Source organism: Hemicordylus capensis, chromosome 2 (genome assembly GCF_027244095.1).
Source record: "Hemicordylus capensis ecotype Gifberg chromosome 2, rHemCap1.1.pri, whole genome shotgun sequence".
Lineage (NCBI taxonomy): Eukaryota > Metazoa > Chordata > Lepidosauria > Squamata > Cordylidae > Hemicordylus > Hemicordylus capensis.
The window spans coordinates 390,950,255-390,972,472 of record NC_069658.1 but is presented as its reverse complement, the minus strand read 5'-3'; the positions used below and the strand labels follow the sequence as shown (position 1 = coordinate 390,972,472).

General features: G+C 45.4%; 1 protein-coding gene across 4 annotated transcripts in view; it reads right to left on the bottom strand.

Moving 5' to 3' along the window:
- The window catches only part of MXRA7 (matrix remodeling associated 7), an 86,517-nt gene extending 75,735 nt beyond the window's left edge, over positions 1-10,782 (bottom strand). For 2 of the 4 annotated variants that reach the window (XM_053288886.1, XM_053288887.1), the window contains exon 1: positions 9,983-10,780. In XM_053288886.1, coding sequence (XP_053144861.1) covers positions 9,983-10,549 — 567 coding nt within the window. In that variant the 5' untranslated portion in view covers positions 10,550-10,780. Of the gene's footprint in view, positions 1-9,982 lie in introns of all 4 variants that reach the window. The other 2 variants (XM_053288884.1, XM_053288885.1) reach the window with 2 other exon arrangements.
- Positions 10,783-22,218: the final 11,436 nt, after the last annotated feature.

Genomic DNA, 22,218 nt, shown 5'->3' with positions numbered 1-22,218 from the left:
TATACTAAGAGAAGGGTCTTGTAAAGTAGCTCATATTGATGAGTGGGAAACTGACTGCTTTGTTGAGAGGGATTGGTAAGCCCCTGTTTTGAAGCCTGCGCAGGGGAGCATTATTTTAAAAGCTTGAAGAAACAGCTGGTTTGAATCTTCATTTTGTGAACTTATGAGGGCCTCTCACTGAAACAGTCATGGCTATAATGCAGGCATCTGTTCCTTTCCAGTAACTTTTGTCAAAGTAGGACACATTGTGGGCCAGAGAACAAGGGCCTTAAGATACACAGCAGTATCTGGTCTTGTCTAGTCTTTGCTTAGGATCAGGTTCCTTTCTTATCTGAGCTGAAACACCATTTAGCTGGACACAAGATCCCCTTTTAAATGGTTTTTCTACGTCAAAGCTTTGCAGCTTGATGAGCAGATGGGAAGCACAAACCTGCTACTGATCCAGCTCCCAGAGCAGGAGAGGATTTAGGGATTTTAGCCACAAAATATTGATGGCTATATGTATACCAGTTGTAAAAACCATCTGCAACATGTTTCTGTTGCATTCATCACAAAGCAAGGATCCAGTCTACACACAGCAGCGACCATTGGCTGTTTGGTACAGTTGTCATGTAGCAATAGATCCCTGAAAGACTGAGGAATATTTGGTGACCAATGAATGAACCTTGAAAACTAGCAGGGACTTTCCATTCTTCCACCTGATCCCTGTGGCTGATCTTCCACCTGATCCCTGATCCCTGTAGCTGATAGCTCAGCTGTCCTTTTAAAAGAATTGACCAAGTCCCAGGAAAATCACACATGGGTCCCTCCCCCCATCAATCTCATCTTCCGCCAGAAACACACTTTGACACCCTAAATATGTCCCCGAGGGCTGCTCGAAATTTTGTATTTAGGATCAGTTTTGTGATGGTTCATCCACAAATGCAGGTCATCACTTGATATGGTAGTATGCAGGCAGGATCCTGTCCCTCCCACCCCCTCTGGTCTTTATAAAGCATCATGTACAATGATAATGCTAAACATTATTAATAAAAAAATTATTGGGTGAGGATCATGTGTGCGTGAGTCAACCCTCTGTTTTCCATTTGTGAAGGTATATGGGATAAATTCTGAAGGTTTATATGGATAAAAAGTTTGCTGGTCCCATGAACATCTTTGGTAATAAACGTTTTAATGGGCTGATTAATGTTGGTACTGAATTAGTGGGTTTCCTGATGCATGATGCATCCAGTTAGTTAAAGGAAAAGATATCATCTGTTTTATCCTGCCATTTCCAAGGTAGTGATTCAATTAAAAAGCCTTCTGCCTGCTTAGCAGCCCCCTGAGGTTGCTACAGAATGGGCAGCTGAGCTCACAGTATCTGATCATTTCAGGCAGTGATGATTTCTGGAAATCTCCTGATTAGATAAGATTCTTTTGATACACAATTTCATGTTAAAAATTACCCCTGAGGCATGGAGGGTTGTATGGTTAAGATATCCAGAGCTTGATCCCCAAGCCTTCCTGTCCTTCCATGGCAGTTGTGCAGTAGCAGCCCCTTCCTTGGTGGGCACTCAAGAGGGCACTGGCAGAGTTCCTTCCCAAGCCTCCATAGCCAGTCTGCTCCAGTTCTTGCCCCTCTCCTAAATGCCTGAAGCATCAGCACGTTTTTAAGTGAACTCTTGCTTAGTATGTCTATCAGTTTATTCTGTTTGGTAAGTGGAGTCATGTTTTTGTTTCTTTGGGCACAAACCAATAAAGAGTTGAAGAGCATTTGTTTTTCTGCAAGTCAGAGCAATGTCAGCCTTTGACAGCCAAACATTGGCCTTGAAGTTCCTCTCTCAAATGTAGCTGATTCAGATTGTCCAAATCCAGATAAGATGTCCTCTCTGATTTTGCAGATTTCACAAATAAAAGCCACAGAAGATCCCAAGGATTCTCAACCTTGGTCCACAGATTCTGTTGGACTGCAACTAGGGTTGCCATATTCAAGGTTCCCAAATCCAGGTGGCCTAATTTGCATATTATGTAAATTATGCAGCAACTAATCTGCATTTAATTATTTATTTATTTGACCAGTTTGTATACTTTCCCCTCCTTCTCTGCCCTCCCATGTGATCGGATCCAGAGTAAAATCCGGGCAATCCAGGCAGTGCATTTGAAATCCATGTAAATCTGGGTGGAATTTAGCAGCCGGATACAGGAGCCAAAATCCAGGGGCTACCCTAAATTCCAGGGGACATGGCAACCATAACTACAACTCTCATCACCCCCAGTTACAATGGCCTTCAGCCACTCTGGTAGAGGATGATGTAGTCTGACATCTGGGGACCCAAAGCTGAAAACCTCTGCAAAATGGTTGAATAAATCAAAGAAACCAATGAAGTGTACTAATATACAATCTGCTTAACTGACAAATTTGCCAGGGGTGTCCCAGTTCGCATGGCTTTTCGCCACAAAGAAGGTAACAAAAACCAGGAATGGCAAATCTAGGAAGCCTCCTTTGGGGGAATGAACACAAAAGCCAACAATCCAAGGGTTAATATAGAATTCGTAGCCATTCAAAGTCTCACTCGTTTCAGCTAGAACTAAAAAACAGCCTGATTACTGCTCTAGCTAGGGACACTAGAGACATGTCATAGACCAAGTTTCCAGAGCTCAAGAGGCAGTACATCTCTGCACAGCAATGACTGATTGTCTGCCACCCATCTCTGAATTCTGTGGGCATCCTTCACTTTAATGCCAGCTAAACAAATAGCTTGTTCAGAGGAGCCTTGGCACACGCCCGGTCTCATATGCATTGTGCCAGGTCAGACCTTTTAAGCACTGACTCAGTGCAGAAAAAATGTCTCTCCCCCTTTTGCCTTCCTCTGGTTGACAGTCAGGCACAACCTCCTGCTGGAAGCAGCCAAAAGAAGCTATGCAAAGCAAGCAACCTAAATGGGGCCATTCTTCCCACTAGTAACATCCGGCCAATGGCAGAGGAGTCATAAATCTGAATATTCTGGCTTCTTGCTTTGAAGCTCCAATGGGATGGGATGGGAGGAGATGGGGAGAGTGTGGTGTGAAGCTGACCCCTGTTACCCAAGTGTTCTTTATAAATAAATAAAAAAGAGGTGGGGGGAGATAAGAGGCCCAGTGGACAGAAGGAGAGTTGACTGACTAACAAATCAGCTGCATTCCTAGGAGGTTTGCTGGCAAAATGTTATGTGCCCTTTGACTTCCAGAAGCTCTGCAGACTGGCCAAAGCCCTAAGGAAGCCAGATGGAAATGTACAAATAGAAGGGACACTGGGAGGTGATGTACTTTGTTGCACTTTACAGGGCTATGATATTCTGATCTACAGCAAGTTCCTTACAATGCAGGATGTCTTCCAACTGTTCCTCCTTCCACTACACAGCTTTTTAGCTTTGAGAATAAGATACGCATCATTTGCATAAGACACAAGCCAGTTAAACCAGTGATCTTAATGGATTAGATCAGCCTCAAAGTATTCTGGCCTGGATCCCAGCCAAGTCCATCTCTCCTTAATCCCCTCGGGGCCTCACACACACTTAACCAAGCACTGTTCCCTCTGGACAGATACCTCTCCTTGAATGATAAAAGAGGCTGTTGGATCAAATGGATTTTGCTTACTGCAGTGCTAGTAGAGAGCACATCCGGTGAATGTAACTGCAATGCAGATTCAAATTGGATCTAAGGCTGTGTATTCCAAGAAACCTCAGCAGAATGGAGACTGTATGGAAGGGTGTGAAGGCCAACATTCTCCACAGTGCCTCACTCACTTTGAGCAGTCCAGGGCTGTCCTTAGAGAGCCCTCCAGGGTGCAGGGCCCAGGCCAAATCAGCCAGTGCAGGGCCCCCTCCCAGTTAATTCTAATGGGAGTTAAAAGAGCGGGGCCCGGGGTGGTCACCCTGCTTGCCATGCCCTAAAGACAGCCCTGGAGCTACAGCAAAATATTGCTCACAGCAAATATTCGAGGTTTGAAAGATCTGTGCTGTTTTAAAAGAATAAAGAACCTACGGAGAGTGAGGTGCAGAATTATTGTGAGGATGGGCAGTGAAGTGATGGTGCTGGTGGAAAGTGAGGGAAACATGATGAGGAAGTCATACAGGGTACAAAAACTCTGTTTCTTAAAGGTAAGAAGAACCACCACCTTCCTTTTTTTAAAGCTAGCTCCACAACCATGAGGGCTAGCAACTTCTTTGGCAGGGAGGTGAGACGGGGAGGTCAAAACTGAGATGGTCAGAAATCCAAATTCTATACCTGATTTCAGGGGGAATCATAAAAATTAAAATAGCCCTGTAGCAAAGATCAATAAGGTTAGGAGAAATTGCTCTTGAATCTACATGGGTGAAGATCACAGAATTGGCATGGCATGCCCCACGGATGTCTGTTGGTGAAGACAGTAACAAAGCAGTCAAACGAGGTAATCTTATATATGTACAACTGGGGTAAGTGTAGTTTTTGAAGGCACTCTCTCAGAACATCTAGATATACTATGGTTAATATAGAGGAAGAAAGAGTACAGAAAAGGAGAGAATGTGATCAAGCCAGCCCCACCTCAGAGAAATCAAGGTAATTCCTTCCCAACAGTCCTTTTGCAATGGTAGTGAAGTTCCATCCAAGCATATCACCAGAACTGCTGACAAAGGTCAGATGCTTAATTAATTAATTAATCAGGGGATGCTGTACACTTCCAGCCAGAACAGTCAGGGTGTGCTCTGCACCCTGCAGCTACCTTGAGCAGGGCTGTGAAACCCAGTTGGTTAACAGTCATATCCTGATCAGCAGGGCTCCTTAGGGCACTTCTCCATCCTACCAATGTTTCCCCTGGGAAATTACACAAAGGTGCCCTAAGGCATAAACTGGCATGGGCCAGAGCTAGGGGTGTAATAAATAATCATTGGCTCAGGAATTCTAAAAAAAATACATTTCCTTCAAAAATACATCCTCGTGCACTCTGGCATCTGGCTATTGGGATCAGACTTCAAGATGTGCTGACTCTGCACTGCTTCCATTTTCTTCACGAAGCCTAGGCGGTGTTTATCCAAGGTAGTTGTTGCATAGGCTCCAGGGCAGGAAGCTTATGAACCAGAAATTAAAAGAGCAGCATAAATGTAAGACTCTTTCATCAAGTTCCCTTCTAATGCACTTCATGACCTCCCTGTGAAATTAGACTCTTGACTCTCAGTGAGACTTTTGTATTAGATATGGCCTCAGAGCCAGCCTTGCAGAGAACTTAGCTCAGACTTTTCCCTTCCCTGATCATTTTTTTTAAAAAAATGGCTATTTCAACAGTACATCATATAGCAAAAGTTTATTATTATTTATTATTAATATAATATAATATTATTATTATTTTCTTTCTTTATATATAATTCTCTAAGACATACCTGTGGCTAATCTCATGCGTGGCAGCTCTCGTGAGAGTTCGGAGAGCTGCTGGACAGCCTTGGGAGGAGTGGGGGGGGGGAAGAAAGTGGCAGCGGCAGAAGCTGCCTGGCTGGCCAGAAAGCAGTGACAGTGGTGGTGGGTGGGAGAAGAAGCTGGCAGGCAGGAGAGAGAAGAAGCTGGCGCCCAGCCGGCCAGAAAGCAGGGAAAGGGGGTGGATGGGAAGCCGCGGGCCAGCGGGTGAGAAGAAGCCGGCTAGCCAGAAAGTGGCAGTGGGGAGAAGGCGGGAGAAGAAGCCAGCCGGCAGGACGAAGAAGTTGGCCAGAAAGCGGTGGGGGGCGGACAGGAGAAGAAGCCAGCGCCCAGCCGGCCAGAAACCGGCACGGGGGTGCGGGGGGAAGAAGAAGCTGTATATGTCAGAAGCCAGAAAGCAGTGGGGGTGGGGGAAAGGCAGCGGGTCAGCCGGCATGGGAAGAAGGCGGTGGCAGGTGGGTGGGCTGGCCAGAGGCACAGATGCTCTGCGCCTGGCCCAGCTAGTTGTTATATTATTCATCCACAGCCTGGAACAAGAGTGCTTGCTCTGGAGTAAAGATTGCTACCAGAGTAATGACAACGGTGGATGCTATCCAGTGCCTTTACACAGTACTTTTTGTGTGTTCAAATAACTTCACATACATGATCGCAGTAATATTTATGACAACTCGGAAAGGTTGGTCAGGAAGGATTATTATTCATCTGTTGCAGATGAGAAGCTCAGGTTAAAAGACTGCAAGATTTGTATGGGACAGTGTACGGCACAAACCAGTGGCCTCGATGGGATTAGATCTGCCTAAATCAAAGTATTCTAACCTGGATCCCAGCCAAGCCGATCTCATTAATCCCCTATGGACCTGCCTGGTGTATTTACTTGATCTGGCACCATTCCCTAGCCACATGGCTGAGGTGGCATCTCCTCCTTAATGATAAAAGGAGATGATAAAAGATGTTGCTGGATCAAATAGAGTTTATACTGTTACAGGTGGGAATATTTGGTGTCTTGAGTAGTTGACTGTACCCTGTAAGGCCAACCAGCGACCTCATGGCTGTGCTGAGATTTGAACGGGGGTCTTCTAAGTGCAGCTCATATCCTCTAGTCACTACAACACACCAGCTCTTTTAATGGCATCATGGCTATGCCTTTACAGAGATTACACCCTACACAACAGAGGGCTCAAGTTCCTCCCTCACCAGCCAAGAGAGTCATGCCTTGAGGTGAGCCTCGTGGTGAGACCTGGCTTCAGCTCATTGTAGACTCAGCTGGTTTGGACCATGGCAGGTCTGACTAGCCCCACCCACCACAGGGATGTTCATTCATATATCCTACCCCACTCCTCATTCAACACCATTCCACAGCTGCTTAATTGCACAACTCTGTGTGTGTGTGGGGGGGGGCGGTTCATCCAAACTGCCACCATATATTATTTAAATCCTATATTAAGTAGTATTGAAATGGCTTCTAATGATTTTTGTTGTTGTTGTTGAAGAAGTGTATATATCAATATTCAAATACAACAATGATAATTATCAAAACACAGGGAAATGAAATACTTTTAGATTATGCGAAGTGGAGATTATGCAAAATGGCATACTGGGAACAGAGGTGGGACACGCTAGATGGGGGAGGTCTTATGAATCTTCCGAATCAGCCAATAAGACCTTTTCCCTGTGTGTGGTTATTATTAGTTGGAATATTAATGTGCCTCTATCTATCTATCTATCTATCTATCTATCAACAGTTTATATAGCACAAATGAATGGAAAAAATAGTTTTGTGTCCCAAAGGGGCTTGTGAACTAAAAAGAAACAGAAGGAAAGCACCAGCAGACAGACACTATGCTGGGCTGAATAGGGACAGTTGCACTCTCTCTGCTCAGTAATAAGAGGACACCACTTTAATGGTGCCTCTTTACCCATTTAACAGGGGCTGGTTACCTTTGTTCTCTATGTGCTGGATTGTCCTCAACAGCTAATAGGTTTCTGAAAGAAAAGATGGGATCTCTTTCTTCCTGGAACATAAGGAGCAACAGGCATTCTATATTGCATACATGCAACATTCTCCATGCCAGTTCTTCACTGTTACTGTTTTGTATATTATTTCCCATTTTCCCCAAGCCTCACAGCAGTCACTTACCAGTCCACCCTATGGTGTACACCTGTCATGATCAGAGCTTGATTTGAGCTAGCACCAGAACATATTTCTAGTGCCTGCCACCCTGAAACACATGCACGAATGAAAAAGGGACAAGAGTGCATCTGACCCAGTGCAAAGTGCCTTTTCTTTGCTACTTTGTATCTGTGACCTGTGTTGATATATCAGAAGACGGGGCAAAAGGCTTCCAGGCCAGAAGGCTTCATTTCCAGGAAGGCTTGACTGCCAGCAACTCCTTATTTTAGCACTAGCAGGTAGCAAAACCTGATTCATAAAAATAAAACCTTGAATTCCTATCTTGTGACCAAACACAAAAAAAGATATTTTTGCTCTGAACCACCCCATTTAATTTTTTTTTAAAAAAATAAATATCCAATCTAGCCTTCCTCAGGAATGCAAAAGGAAATGCCTAGCTCAGAAAGAGCTTGCAAGCAAACCTCGGAAAGGATTGGAGAAAGCTTGATCTCTGTAGACTTCTAGGGCTGGGCAAGTAATATTTCACTTCCCCTCGGACTGTGCGGGCAGACTAGAACTATGGTGTGCTGGCAAAGCAGGCCGTGTGTCCTCTTTGTGCCCTCAGAACTGCTCATTTATTTTTTAATCAGGAACAATCTGGTGCTGCATGTGGGAGGATGATCTACTTTTGCGGCAAGCCACTGCCTCATGCCCTGCACATATCCAGGGCACATTTCTGGGGAAATAGGTGACATCACATGTCTCTGTACATGATGGGAAAGCATGAGATTGCAGGAAATGGGAAGCCAGACCTGTTCTTTGGCTGGGCTGGCAAAGTGGTCACCCAAGGGCTTTCCCCCTTTATGAGCATGGAGAGGGAGGAGTGGAACTCCCAAGCCTACTTTCTCCACTGGAACTTAGGCCAATGACAAAAATGAAAACACTTCTAAATCAGACTCATAACATCAGCTCAAGCAAAGCACAGCACTCTGTACTAACATGAAGTTGTTAAGTATACCTTGATGGTGCTATGTTAATAAGAGAGACATCAACATGATTATCCCATGCACTAGGACTTTGAGCATCTGTGCACTAGGGCTTGGTTGCTCCCCCCCCCAACACAGCCCTTGCTTTATTGCTCAGGGTCAGCAACCCCTGACACTCGCCCCCTCCCTGCCACTTGCTTGCTCACTTGCCCCCTCCCCACCACTCACATGCTCACTTCCCTGTTGGCTTGCTCATTCGCCCCTCCCTGCTGCTCGGCTTGCTCATTTGCCCCCTCCCTGCCGCATGCTCGCATGCTCGCATGCTCGCTCACTCGCCCCCTCCCCACTACTCTCTCGCTTCTTTGCCTGCGGGGCTTGCCACGCCTGCCACGTATGACCTTAGTGTATTAGATAGATAGATAGATAGATAGATAGATAGATAGATAGATAGATTATATTTATTATAATATCATTATGAAGCTTGTTCTTTCACTGGAAACCAGTGGCTGTTTCCTGAATGGAGAAGAGGGTGACTGGGAATTAATAAACCAAACATGCACATCCAGAGCAGCAGAGAAGTCAGTAATCCTGGTTCTCAGCCTTTGAAGCAACAGGTGGGCCTCTCAAACTGCTCTAGAATGACAGCAAATGGAGAAGGGGAAAGGGGAATGGGAGTATTTCACAGATCTCGTTTTTTGGAGAGCGAATTGGGATCTACAGAGAGAAGTCAAGGTAGATTGCTTGTTACAGTTGATGGGGGTTAACATTTTCAGACATCCAAAGTCCGGGAACTTGCCCCCCTCTCATTTATTACTTCCCTGTCTCATATTCCCCATTACATATTCCCAATTTTTAGATTGTGAGCCCTTTGGGGGACAGGAATCCATCTTATTTACTTCTTATTTCTCTGTGTAAACCGCCCTAAGCCATTTTTGGAAGGGTAGTATAGAAATCGAATACATAATAAATAAATAATAATACAAATCCTTGCAGAGCATAGATTATGGCACCACAATGGAATTCCGCACGGCAGTTGCCTGGAATAATGGATGGGCACTAAGTGCTGAGCAAGAGCGCTAGGTGCAAAAACGATCATATCTCACAGGGAGGGAGGGAGAGCCCTCGGGAAAGACAGCGCCTTTTCTTAGTTTGCGGCAAGGGCACGTGGATAACATTCGGCTTCACTTGGTCCCTGAAGCACAGCAAAGGCACTAGACTAGACATTTTATCTGCACTGCAACAAATACCCCGCCGTTTTCAGGGGGACTTGACTGGCTTGCCAGATCTGCTTCTGCGGTCTCCGACATTCACACCTCTAGATGGGTGGATGGAGGCAGTGGTGGCTGGCACACGCTTAGCTTAGATCGAGACGCGGGCAGAGGAGCGAAGGAGAAGAACGTGGCTTAAAAGCGGCGCCTTCCTGAATGCAAAGCACACACTGACACACCCACCCCCTTCCCGGCCAGAGCATCTCTTTTACCTTGCTCTCCTCCTCGTCCTCCTCCTCCTCGTCGTCGTCCTCCTCCTCCTCTAGCTCCCCCGCAGGAGAAGTCGCCGCCGCCGCAGCCTGGCTGGGAATCTGCACCTCGGGAGGATGACTCCGCTGTTCTGCTTTGGCAGTCCTCGCAGCAGCGGCCTCCGCCTCCCCCTCATGCTGCTCTTTCTTCTCCTCTGCTTTCTCCCCCGCCGCCTCTTCAGCCCCGATCTCCTGCACAGGGACCCTTTCTCCCCTTGCCCTTACTTCCCCGGCGTCGTGGACGGCGGCGTCCTCCACCTCGTTTTGCTCAGGCCCGCCTCCGCCTGTCCCCGCTTTCCCCTCGCCATCCTGGCTTTTCTCTTCTCCATCTACCCGATCTGCGGCCACGCTCGCCTGGGTCTCCTTGACTTGGGGCTCTCCTCCTTTTGCTGCTGCTGCCGCCGCCGCCGCCTCCGCAGCTTTGTCCCCTTCCGAGGAGGACCGCAGCTTCACAAAGATCGACGCTAGAATAACAGCCAGGATTGTGAAGAGCAGCGGGACCGCAAGGTACAACTCCACTGCTACATCCATACTCGGCTGGAGGAGGCTCAACAAGAGCTGGGGCTGCAACTGACCAGGAGCCGCTGCTCCGATGAGTTTAGAATTGGTCCCTCCAGTCTCTTCGCCCCGCTTCTGCCGCCGCCGCCGCCGCCGCCGCTCCGCAACTGACCAGCTCTGCTTAATTTCATCCGTCTATATGCTCACACAATAGCCTCTGACAGCGGCAGTCGGTGAAATCCCTTCTCTTCTCAAGCTGGATAGTGTTTCACAACACACACGCGTCATTTCCCTGGGCCCTGCCCACAGCTGCCTTTTCTGCCGCTCGGGAAACAAAAGTTACGATGCTGCTCTTTCCCCTTGGCCTTTGCCCCCCTGATCGTGGGCTGTTTTCAAGTACGATTCCGAATAAAAATCGGTAAGGAATAAAAGTCTTCCCCCCCCCCACACACACACAAAAAGTGCGTGTGCTAGTGTTAGGAGAAAGCCAGTTACTTGATCAGTTTTGAGAAAAGGTGGCTGTAGCCACGCTCTCTCCAGAAATGGAGATTTCCACAGTTTGTGACTGTTAATTAAAGTAAATAATTATTTAATAATAAGGTGATTTGTCTGTAGACTGTAGTGTTTTTGCGGAGCAAGAGTGATCTGGTGAACTATTTTGGCCAGCTCAAACCACTAGACTTGTGTGGGAATCTGCCAGGACAGGTTTGAACATCACAGTCAGGCTATGTATAGCACTACTATACAATAAATTCTTCACTCCATCCTTCCAACTACATATACGTGTTTTCTTCATCTTTGCCAATTAATGTGTGCCATACCATACATCTTTTAATCACCCAGCTCTTAGACACACTTCCACCTATGTCTACACAGTCAGTTAATCAATATGCATATCTCATCCCTACCTTCCTCACAGGAATGGTTTAAGCCTACTGCAATTGCAGGGGTCACAGTGGGGCGCTCATGCTGTACTGGGGTCTGTGCAAAAGAAAATCAACAGGAGAGCGAGAGAGAATCTCTGAAGACATACTCTTGCGAGATAGGATTTCAGACAGGTTGACCCTTCTCCGATACTGAGAGGAGGAGAGGCAGGAGCCATGAGGCATCCAGCCACGGATGACGCCAGCCATGGAGAAGTGAAAGACCTGGCCCTTTTTGTGAGCAAAGCAGGGGCTCTATCCCCTAAGTTTTCCTGGACATAGGAAGCTATCTTGGACCAAGTCAGGACATTGGTCCACCTAGGTCAGTATTGTCTACCCTGACTAGCGGCAGCCCCTGAAGCTCCTCCCCAGCTCTGCTACCCAAGAACCTCGCAGCTAGAAACTGAACCTAGGACCTTCTGAATGCAAAGCGTACACTGAATTCTGCACACTGAATTCCTTAATGATACACAGCAAGGTTGTTCACATGACCATTACTGGGGAGGGGAGGGGGGAAAGGCAGGGTCAAACCTACCTGCCCCTACCCCCAATGATCATCAGTCTTCTGTGTGGCTTGTGTGTGAAGCCTGGCCTCCAGATATCTCTAAATGTACAGCCCAAGCTGGTCCGGGAACTCCAGGCACCTGACTCTGTGTCTGCTTGGGTTGCCTGCAGCCCAAGCAGACACACAGCCAGGCCCTGTGTAAAAGGGCACACTCATGCCCTTTTACTCAGTTAAAAGCCCGGGTAGGCAGTGCTGGGATCGAGGCCAGCACTTCATATGAGCAGCTGGTTAGGGCTGCTTGGGTGAACAGCCTCAGTGTGAAGAAGTCCTTCCTTTTCTCCATCCTAAATCTCCTGCAAATAAGCTTCACTGGATGAGCCCTGCAACGAAAACGAGGAAAGGAGAAGTTGCTTGGAGGCTGCCCTTAGATCTCTTTCTTTTGTTCTAGATTGTTGCCAACTTAGCAGGGGCAGAGGAGCAGCTGCGGGATCAAGGTGCTGACAACCTCCCCATTCTCTAGCCCAAAGGAAATTAGCTGTACATAGGGGCCCCCAAATCTAACTCTGCAGTAGGCCTCCCAATGTTTAGAACTGGATCTGCTTTCTCATCCATCCCAGTCCTCACTGAGTACCATTAAGATTTTCTTTTTCTTTCTCTTTTTCTGTCAGCAGGCAAACAGATTCAGAAATGGTATTACAATCTTATTTAAATTGTGGATTTGCTGCTCCCCAATCCAGAGACAGTTGGATACAATATGGAGTTGCATACAAGTAGTAAGGGTACTTGCATTTCCACCTACACTAGAAAACAACTAGGAATATGCATCCCCATCCCCACAGTACGAGGAAACAGGTATCATATTGGGTGACTTCCCTCCTTACATGCAAGGCATTGTGGATATACATCTGTATTCAATGAGCATATGTAGTTCCTGATCTAGTAAAGCATTGTTCTGCACAAAAATCCCTCTTGCTTGATTAGGGCAAGTGGGTGACCTTAGATACACCCCCCCCCGCTCTGATACTTATCTATAAAATGGGAATATTTATAGGATTGTTGTGAGAATGATCAAGAATTCAAGATTATAATGCACTTTGTTCATTTACAAATGCTATATCAATTATGCTCTCTTATCCACTCATGCCTTCCCAACCCACTCCATAATTTCTTCTGAGTCTTTACATCTAAAATGTGCACCACCAATAAAACGGTGCAATAAATACATAAAATGGTACGATAAATAAATTGATAGTGCAATAAAATGTGCACCATCAATACCTTACATAGTAAAAGAGGAAGAACAATCTCAGTGTGCCTGAAATGAAGGTCCAAAATGGACAGAAGAGAGATCTCCAACACCGTGTGTGTGTTTTACTTCAACTGAATGCTGATTAAGCCTGGCTGAGCTTATAAGGCTGGTTGCTGATAGTCACGCAGAAGTAAAATTTATCTTTGCAGTTCCTGCTTTATTCCCCTGCCCCAGGTAAAAGCACTTTCATTATGGGTAAGCATTACTTCACTTAACCTCGTGGCACATACATAAGCCCTAAGCAGGAAAAGGAAATTAAAGCTTGCATGCCAGACTCAAAGCCTGAGGCTTGTAGTCTCTTGTTCAAACCAACTCCCCCTTTGAATTCAGCCCAAAGAGCCCACAATAACCCAGCAGTCTATGCAGATACAACGTTCACTGGTCTCGAGTCCTTGCCACACACAAGTGGCCAGACGTTTGTTTAGCTTTAGAAGGGAGAACGGCGCAGGGTGCCTGTTTTAACACTGTAAAGATCCTGAAGGGGTAAGTCTCACTGGTGGCACAGGCTGCTTTGTGGCCTTCTTTTACAGCAAAGGCCCTTGTCTTCAAGTCCATAATGCCTGCCTCTGGACTGGAGACAGCGTTCCCCAGGATCATCATTTCAAGTCTTCTGGTCTTAAGAGCTGGGTTTCAGAAGGAAAATAATCTTGAAGGGGAGTCATTTTAAGCTAGCGTCATTGCTGGCCTAATCCTGGCACTGTAAACTATTTTTTATTTCCCCCCGCTTCATAAATTCATATGTGAGAACGGCTTCTATATCTTTCCTTGGATAGGGAGAGCAAGTAAACCCACTTGAAATACCAGTGGTCTGAGCAAGGCAACGTCTCCAGGGTTGTGAGATTCTCTTCATGGGTAATCCTATCAAGGCAGTGATCATTAGCATGCGGATAATAGTTACTAAGAATACAAACAGCCATAACACCTAATCTTCTCCCCCATGAAGCTTTATATTTCACTGAAAGGAACCAACAGAGTGACCCAGAGGGGGGTGACTTCTAAGACACATTCAGGGAAGCACTGTCAGTAGGCAATTATTTATATCTATGTAAACTTCTTTGGGAACTTTTGTTGAAAAGTGGAATATAAATAATCACCATATTCGACAGGTATTTGTCCTCAGCAGCCACCAGGTGCAGCCTTGGCAAAGCTCTGTCAAAGGGACAGTTCAGATTCATCAACTAAAAAAATGAGAAACGCTAAAGAGATGTAAATTTTCTGTAATCTTGGCCTTTACGACCCAGTGCTTCAATATCCTTACCTTCTCTCTACTTGAATCAAATATCTCTGGTTTCATCATTTTTATTGTATGTTTATTTTATTTTACATTTTATATCCCGCTCTTCCTCCAAGGAGCCAAGAGCAGTGTACTACATACTTAGGTTCCTCCTCACAACAACCCTGTGAAGTAGGTTAGGCTGAGAGAGAAGTGACTGGCCCAGAGTCACCCAGCTAGTTTTATGGTTGAATGGGGATTTGAACTCGGGTCTCCCCGGTCCTAGTCCAGCACTCTACTCTACAACTGGCTATAGTTGGTTCAAATTGAGGTCCACATGTTAGATCTCTTGCGCCTCAAATGTTTACGTGTTCACCATCTTGGATTGAGTTAGATGACATCATCAAACCATGCCATTGAGGTGTCCATGTGTGTCACTCACTACAACTGTACCCAATTTGGTTCAAATGAGTTAGACAGTCCACAAATTAGCCAACTTGTGCCTCAGATGTTCACATGACCACCATCTTGAACTGGGGTGCATGACATCATCACAGACTATGCCATTGAGGTGTCCCTATGTGTCCCTATAACTGTGCCGATTTTGGTTCAAATCGGTTAAGTGGTTTACAAGTTAGATCTCTTGCATCTCAAAAGTTTACATATCCACCATCTTGAATCAAGGTGGATGACATCGTCACAAACTACGCCATTGAGGTGTCCCTACAACTCCACCCAATTTGGTTTATATTGGTCCAGGTGTTGTGAAGTTGATGTGGGAGCACACGGATGGACGGATGGAGACAGACACACACACAATGCCGGGTGATCTCATAAGCCTACTGGAAAGTAGGCTAAAAAGAAGGAGAAATAGCATGTTTTATTCTTAGCCTACTTTCCAATAGGCTTATGAGATCACCTGGCTGTCTGTGTATCTGTGTCCATCCCCCCCCCCTCAACTTCACAACGCCTGGATCAATATGAACCAAATTGGGTACAGTTGTAGGGTCACATAGCGACACCTCAATGGCATAGTTTGAAGATGTCATCCACCCCAATTTAGGATGGCAGCCACATAAACTTTTGAGGCGCAAGTGGGTTAACATGAACCATTTAACCAATTTGAACCAAATTTGCTACAGCTGTAGGGACACAAAGGGATGCCCCAATGGTGTAGTTTGTGATGTCATTCACCCTGATTCAAGATGGCAGACACATGATCATCTGAAATGCAAGTGGGCTAACTTGTTGACTTGTCTAACTGATTTGAACCAAATTAGGTACATTTGTAGTGAGTGACACTTCAATGGTGTAGTTTGTAATGATGTCATCCACCCCGATCTAAGATGGGGGACATGTGACCATTTGGGGCACAAGTGATCTAACTTGTGGACCTCGATTTGAACCAAATTTAGTTCAGTTGTAGAGAAAGTGAAAGGAAAGTAGGCAGATTAGTTCTTACTAGAACTTGTTTAATTTCTGTAGACTGATTAATGGATAGATAAATGTGTACAACTTTCAGTTGGCACTAGGTGAGTAGGAGGAACCATCTTACAAATCAACACAATGTTTCAGTGACCAAACATCATGGTTTCTATTTATTTATTTATTTTTAACCACCTCACCCAGTTGGCTCCAGGCCAGGGGTTCCCAGCCTGTGTCCCTTCAGATGTTGCTGAAATACAGTTCCCATCATTCCCAGGCACAATAAACTGTGGCTGAGAATGATAGGAGTTGTAGTTCAGCAAGATCTGGGAGGAACACAGGTTGGGAACCTCTGCTCTAGGCAGTTCACATAAACAGATAAAAATAAATAACCCATTAAAAATCACTAAAATCAAAACAGTTTAAAACCATTTAAAAACTGCTAAAGGCAAGGCTAAAAAGATATGTTTTTAGAGTGCTTTTAAAGGCTGGTAGAGACCTTAAGTCTCATATCTATAGGAAGCACATTCCTCAACCTAGGAGCAGCTACAGAGAAAGTCTGATCAAGGACACCAGACAAGCTGGCAGCAGCCACAGACGGGTGTCTCTCAATTAACTTAATGTGCAGTGGGGATCATGCTGAAGAAGGCACTCTCCCAGATAACCTAGTCCTAGGCCATTTAGGGCTTTGAAAGTAATTACTAGCAATTTGTATTTTCCCTGGAAACATATTGGCAGCCAGTGCATCCACTTTAAAATAGGCATAATATGGTATCTCCAAGAAATCCCACAAATCAATCTGGCTGCTGCATCTTGTACTGACTGAAGTTTCCAAATTACATACTAAAGCAGCCTCAAGTACAGCACATTGCAGTAGTCTAGCCTAGAGGTTTCCAGTGAGTTCACCAGTTTTGAGATCATTGTTTTCCAGAATAGATGCAGCTGTCGTATCAACCAAAGTTGATAGAAAGCGCTCCTGGCCATAACTGGAGACACTAGGGTGAGGCCTTGGTTGAGAAGCACTCCCAAAGTACATACATGCTCCTTTGTGGAGAGTGCAACCCCATCGAGAACAGGGAGGTTCTATCACCTCCCTTGAATCCCTTACCATGAGTAACTCTTTCTTGGTTGGATTCAGCTTCAATTTATTATCCTACATCCATCCCATTACCGGTTGTAGGCAGGCATTATTGGCCATTGGCTATGCCATTTCTTGATGATGGTGTCATGGAGAAATAGATTTGGGTGACATCAGCATTTTGATAACACCCTGCTCCAAATCCCCTCATGATCTCACCGAGTGGTTTCATGTAGATGTTAAAAAGAATTGGAAATAGGATGGAGCCCCAAGCGACACCATACAATAGCTCTTCACAGAGCAGCTGCCTCCAAGCGACACCATCTGGAAAGGAACAGAATCACTGCAAAGCAGTACCACCTATTCCTAAATCCCTCAGACGATCAGGAAGGATAGCATGGTCAATGGTACTGAAAGCTGTAGAGAGATCCAAGAGAACCAAGAGAGTCCCATTCTCTCTACTGATTTATTGATAAAGATTATGCATCTGGCCGACCAAGGCTGTCTCAACCTCATAGTCCGCTCTAAAGCCAATTTGAAATGGGTCTAGATCAGGGCTGCTCAACTTTGGCCCTCTTGCAGATGCTGGCCTGATTGATTGATTAAGTGCCATCAAGTTGGTGTCGACTCTTAGTGACCACATAGATAGATTTTCTCCAGGATGATCTGTCTTCAACTTGGCCTTTAAGGTCTCTCAGTGGTACATTCATTGCTGTCGTAATCGAATCCATCCACCTCGCTGCTGGTTGTCCCCTTCTCTTTCCTTCAACTTTTCCCAGCATTATGGACTTCTCATTTTCGCATAATGTGTCCGAAGTATGATAGTTTGATCCTGGTTATTTGTGCCTCGAGTGAAAATTCTGGATTGATTTGTTCTATGATCCATTTGTTTGTTTTCCTGGCTGTTCAAGGTAACCTCAAAAGTCTTCTCCAGCACCAAGTTCAAAAGCTGGCCTACAACTTCCATAATCCCTAACTACTGGTCACTGTAGCTGGGGATTATGGGAGTTGTAGTCCAAAAACAGCTGGGGGGCCAATTGAGCAGGCCTGGTTTAGATAATCAATGTCCTCCAAGAGTTGATCAGCAATCACCCTATCAATCACCTTGTCCAACCAAGGGGGTTTGGAGACCAGCTATAGTTGTTAATCAATGAGGGCTCTAGGGTAGGCTTCTTAAGCAAAGGTCTACAATTGCCCAAACATGGAGGCATCCTGTCCTCCCTTAGTGACATAAGTGTCTTCACTTATGATGTCAACTAGGACCTCTCTAACAGCCTCCCCACCAGATGATATAAGCCATGTTGGGCACAGATCCAGAGGCCAGGTGGTAGGTCGAACACCTCCAAAGAGCTTGTCCACATTCTTAGGAGTCATAAATTGAAACTGATCCGTTCTAATCACACCAGAAGAGTTACTGGACACCCTTGCAATAATTGTAGAGTTCAGGTTGGCCCAAATGAGAAAGATTTTATCTGAAAATTATTAAAAGCATCACAGCAGGATGGTGGAAACTCCCAATTCAAGTTCAGGGAGGAGGGAATCAGAGCTAGTCGCCAAACAACTCTGTTGGACATGAACTTGTGGATGCATACATGCAGAATAGAATTGTTTCTTTGCTCCATAAATTGCCACAGTGTGAGCCTTTAGGTGGGCTTTATATCATCTCTCTTGTTGGATTTGAGTTGAGGTATCCTCCACTTGTGCACCAATACTTTCCCTTGCTGCTGTGCACCATGGGCCAATTTCAAAGCAGAATAGAGGACACTTGGGGTGACTGTGTCTATGGCCCTGGCGAGTTCCCTATTCCAGGTCTCTACCAGGTAATCAACAGCATCACTGACAGAACCAACAGAGCCAGTGTGGTGTAGTGGCTAGAGTGCTGCACTAAGACCGGGGAGATCCGAGTTCAAATCCCCATTCAGTCATGTTACTTGCTGGGTGACTCTGGGCCAGTCACTTCTCTCTCAGCCTAACCTACTTCACAGGGTTGTTGTGAGGAGAAACTTAGGTCTGTAGTACACCGCTCTGGGCTCCTTGGAGGAAGAGCGGGATATAAAATGTAAATAAAATAAAAAATAAAAAAAACCTTCCAGGGCCTTGGAATCCAATAGCTGTCTCGGGTGGATCATCCTAGTAGGTCCTGCACCCCTGAAGAGGTAGGTTGTGTCCATGAAACCAACCTTAACCAGATGGTGGGCCATCCACAACAATGGAGACACTCCAGGAGTCCCACCCACGGAACACCACCCTGATCTAAGCATAAGACCAAGTCAAGGGTGTTGTGGTCTCAGCCTTACTCTGAGCAAACTGCATGCTTGATGATCGCTCTAAAGACCCCTGTCCCCAGCTAAAGCCTCGCTCCTTTAGCTGAAAGATCCACTGCTCTCAAGCCTCTGATCGTGGTAATATGCTGCCTCTACAAGCCTTGGATCCCTGCATCCTTTCCCCTTCTTCTCCTTTTCCCCTCGTCCCTCTACTAATTCCTGATCTCCCCAAACCATGCCAGCCCTCAGCCTTCCTTACCTCCCCCACCATTTTCCGTCTATCTGAATTATATTAGGCTCTAGGAAGATTTAATACACACACATATGTTAGTTAGGAACACTGGGTGAATATTGGTGCTGGCTAGGTTTGAAATACTGTTAGTAATACTGATAGAATGTTCTGCTTTCTGCTCAGCTAGACTGATGTTGTTATTCCTTTATACTCAATAAAGCCCATTGAATCATTTAGGATTGGTTTGATCTCCTTTCTTCCTTGCGCCCAGATCCTACATGGTCACTATATAAAAGAACTTGGTCACTTGGTGACACTGATGAGACAGGCCTAATTTTGTATGCTAGCTAATGAGCATATTGAGTATACAAATCAGGCCTGGACCACAACAAGGGTGTGGCTGTAAGTGTTGGCCCTACAACCAACTGGGATAGGCCCCATAGTTGTCATGGCTGCTATGAGCTCCTGAGCTGCACTAGACATGCTAGTCCCAAAGTGAACACTGAAGTCACCCAACACCAAAAGCCTGGACGACTCCAACATCAACTCCACAACCAGCTCCAGCAGCACAGTTAGGGACCTCATTGGGCAGCAGGGTGCTCGGTAGAGCAAACATCCCCAGTCTATTCCTAGTCCCCAGGCAAGGTCTACACACTTGATATAGGTCAGTTCTCTTACAGGGATTCTGGTAAGGGGGGGGGGGTGTTATTTCTATGGATCACAGCCACTCCACTCTCCCACCTCTTCGTCTAACCTGCAATACATCTGTGGTGTGTGTGCACGTCCTTATTCATAGGGGTTCTGTTCTGCCCTACAGCTGCAGATAATGAAACTGCAGATAATGGGACCTTGAGTCAATAGGAATTGGGGGTTAGGTTCATTGAGGTTAAAAAAAAGGCTTTTAAAAGCAGGGAGGAGGCAGAAATAAGAGCAATAAACTACTGTATCATGCTCTCCAGGTCTCCAGCTGTCCAGAAATGCCCCACTGCCAAATTCTTCTGATTTTCAGCACACACAAAAATTGCAGGTTTTTCGGTTTGTTTGTTTTTTAAAAAGAAGAGCCACAAAATGTATGTGGTGCAAAACAGTGGCAGGAAATGACATTGGAAGTTATTTCCGTCCACCCTGGAATCACAGATAGGTGAATTAAGACTGTTTTTGGAACTGCAGATAAGGTTGGGGCTATATAGCCCAACCAACCATGGATACACAAAACTGCAGGTAACAAGAGCTGTGTCACACACACATGCATGCATAAAGAGAGAGCATGCAAATGATTAACAGTTCAGAGTAATCTGTCACTGAATTGATTGGATACTTCTAACTTTTGGGTATCTAGATAAGAAACAACCCAAACCTGATTTCTAAGAGATTACCTAATCTCATGCAACTTTGCTCATTTTTGTTCTCAGTTTCTGATGAAGACACAGAGGCAGCTAATAGCTGCAGATGACTGATTTGTTTCTTTCTTTAAAGAAATCACTCTTGTAAAAAGGGGGATGGGGGGGTTCTCTGCAATGCTGGTTGGAATCCATCCATCTAAAGAGGAATAGGTAATAATTTACGAGACCCTTCTCTCCTTGTTGGTGCACCTTCATGAATCAGCAGTCACCCACTACATAAGCATGCATGCCCAAAATGCAATATACTAAACTTCCACTGCCATGATAGAGTACTTACTGGTTTTCTAATTTCAGCAGTTTGCTGCCCTCTGCTGGAAAAGGGTGGATCTCAATAGCTGATCACAGAGCACTTACAACTGCAAATATGTCGGTGCTGCTATATGGTGAATCATCCTACAACAGAATAGACCTCACAAGGAAGGACAAGATGCAGTTCAGCACTAGCATTACTCTCAATACAATGCAGGCAGGCAAACAACTAATCCATGGAATGATATAGTAAATATCAGTTGCACACTTAATTTCTAAAAACCCACCCTCCTGGATCTGTGTGGCAACACTTACAATAGAGTTCAACACAGAAAGGGCAGGAAGAATGCTTCATTATCTTCAAATCCAATCAGATGCAGAATGTGTCTCAGGACAAGGAGTGGAGAAGCAAAAGAATGTAAGTATAGGAATGGTAGAATAGGCAGATAACAGGTTGAGAGAGAAGAATGCAGAAATGCAGATAAGGATTCGTTCTGAAACCAAAATGCTATGCAGGACTTTGGGGATGCTATCACTAATGGCACCTATAATTTATGTATATAACTATGGTGTGGCTTGTCACATTTGGCAATCACAGTGAGTTAATAATAAAGAGTATTCTTAACGAGCAGCCACCTTCTTCCCACTAAGTCAAGAGTCTTGACTCAAGACAGTGTGCCAACAGCTAGGAGAGGGCCCACAACCCCTATAGAATTAAGCTTTCCAGAGGTTTCCAGCTAATGGAGGTGCAATACCCGTAAGTGTGGCCCCACAGGGGACACAAGATGAGTGTTAGGAAATGGAAGCCAAATTAGCTGTCTCTCACAGCTACAATAAACCTACCATTCCAATTATAGCCTGGTCATTTCTGTGTCAGAGGGCAAACGGACAAAATCAGCAGGGGATCAAATACTTATTTCCCTCACTGTATATTGGGCATAACAGAAACATGGTGGAACAGTGAGAACCAGTGGGACACTGTTATCCCTGGGTATAAACTCTATAGAAAGGACAGGTAGGGGTGACTTGGAGGAGGGGTAGCACTGTATGTTAAAGAAGGGATAGAATCTAACAAGCTAGAAAACCTAGGTGGACTGGAGT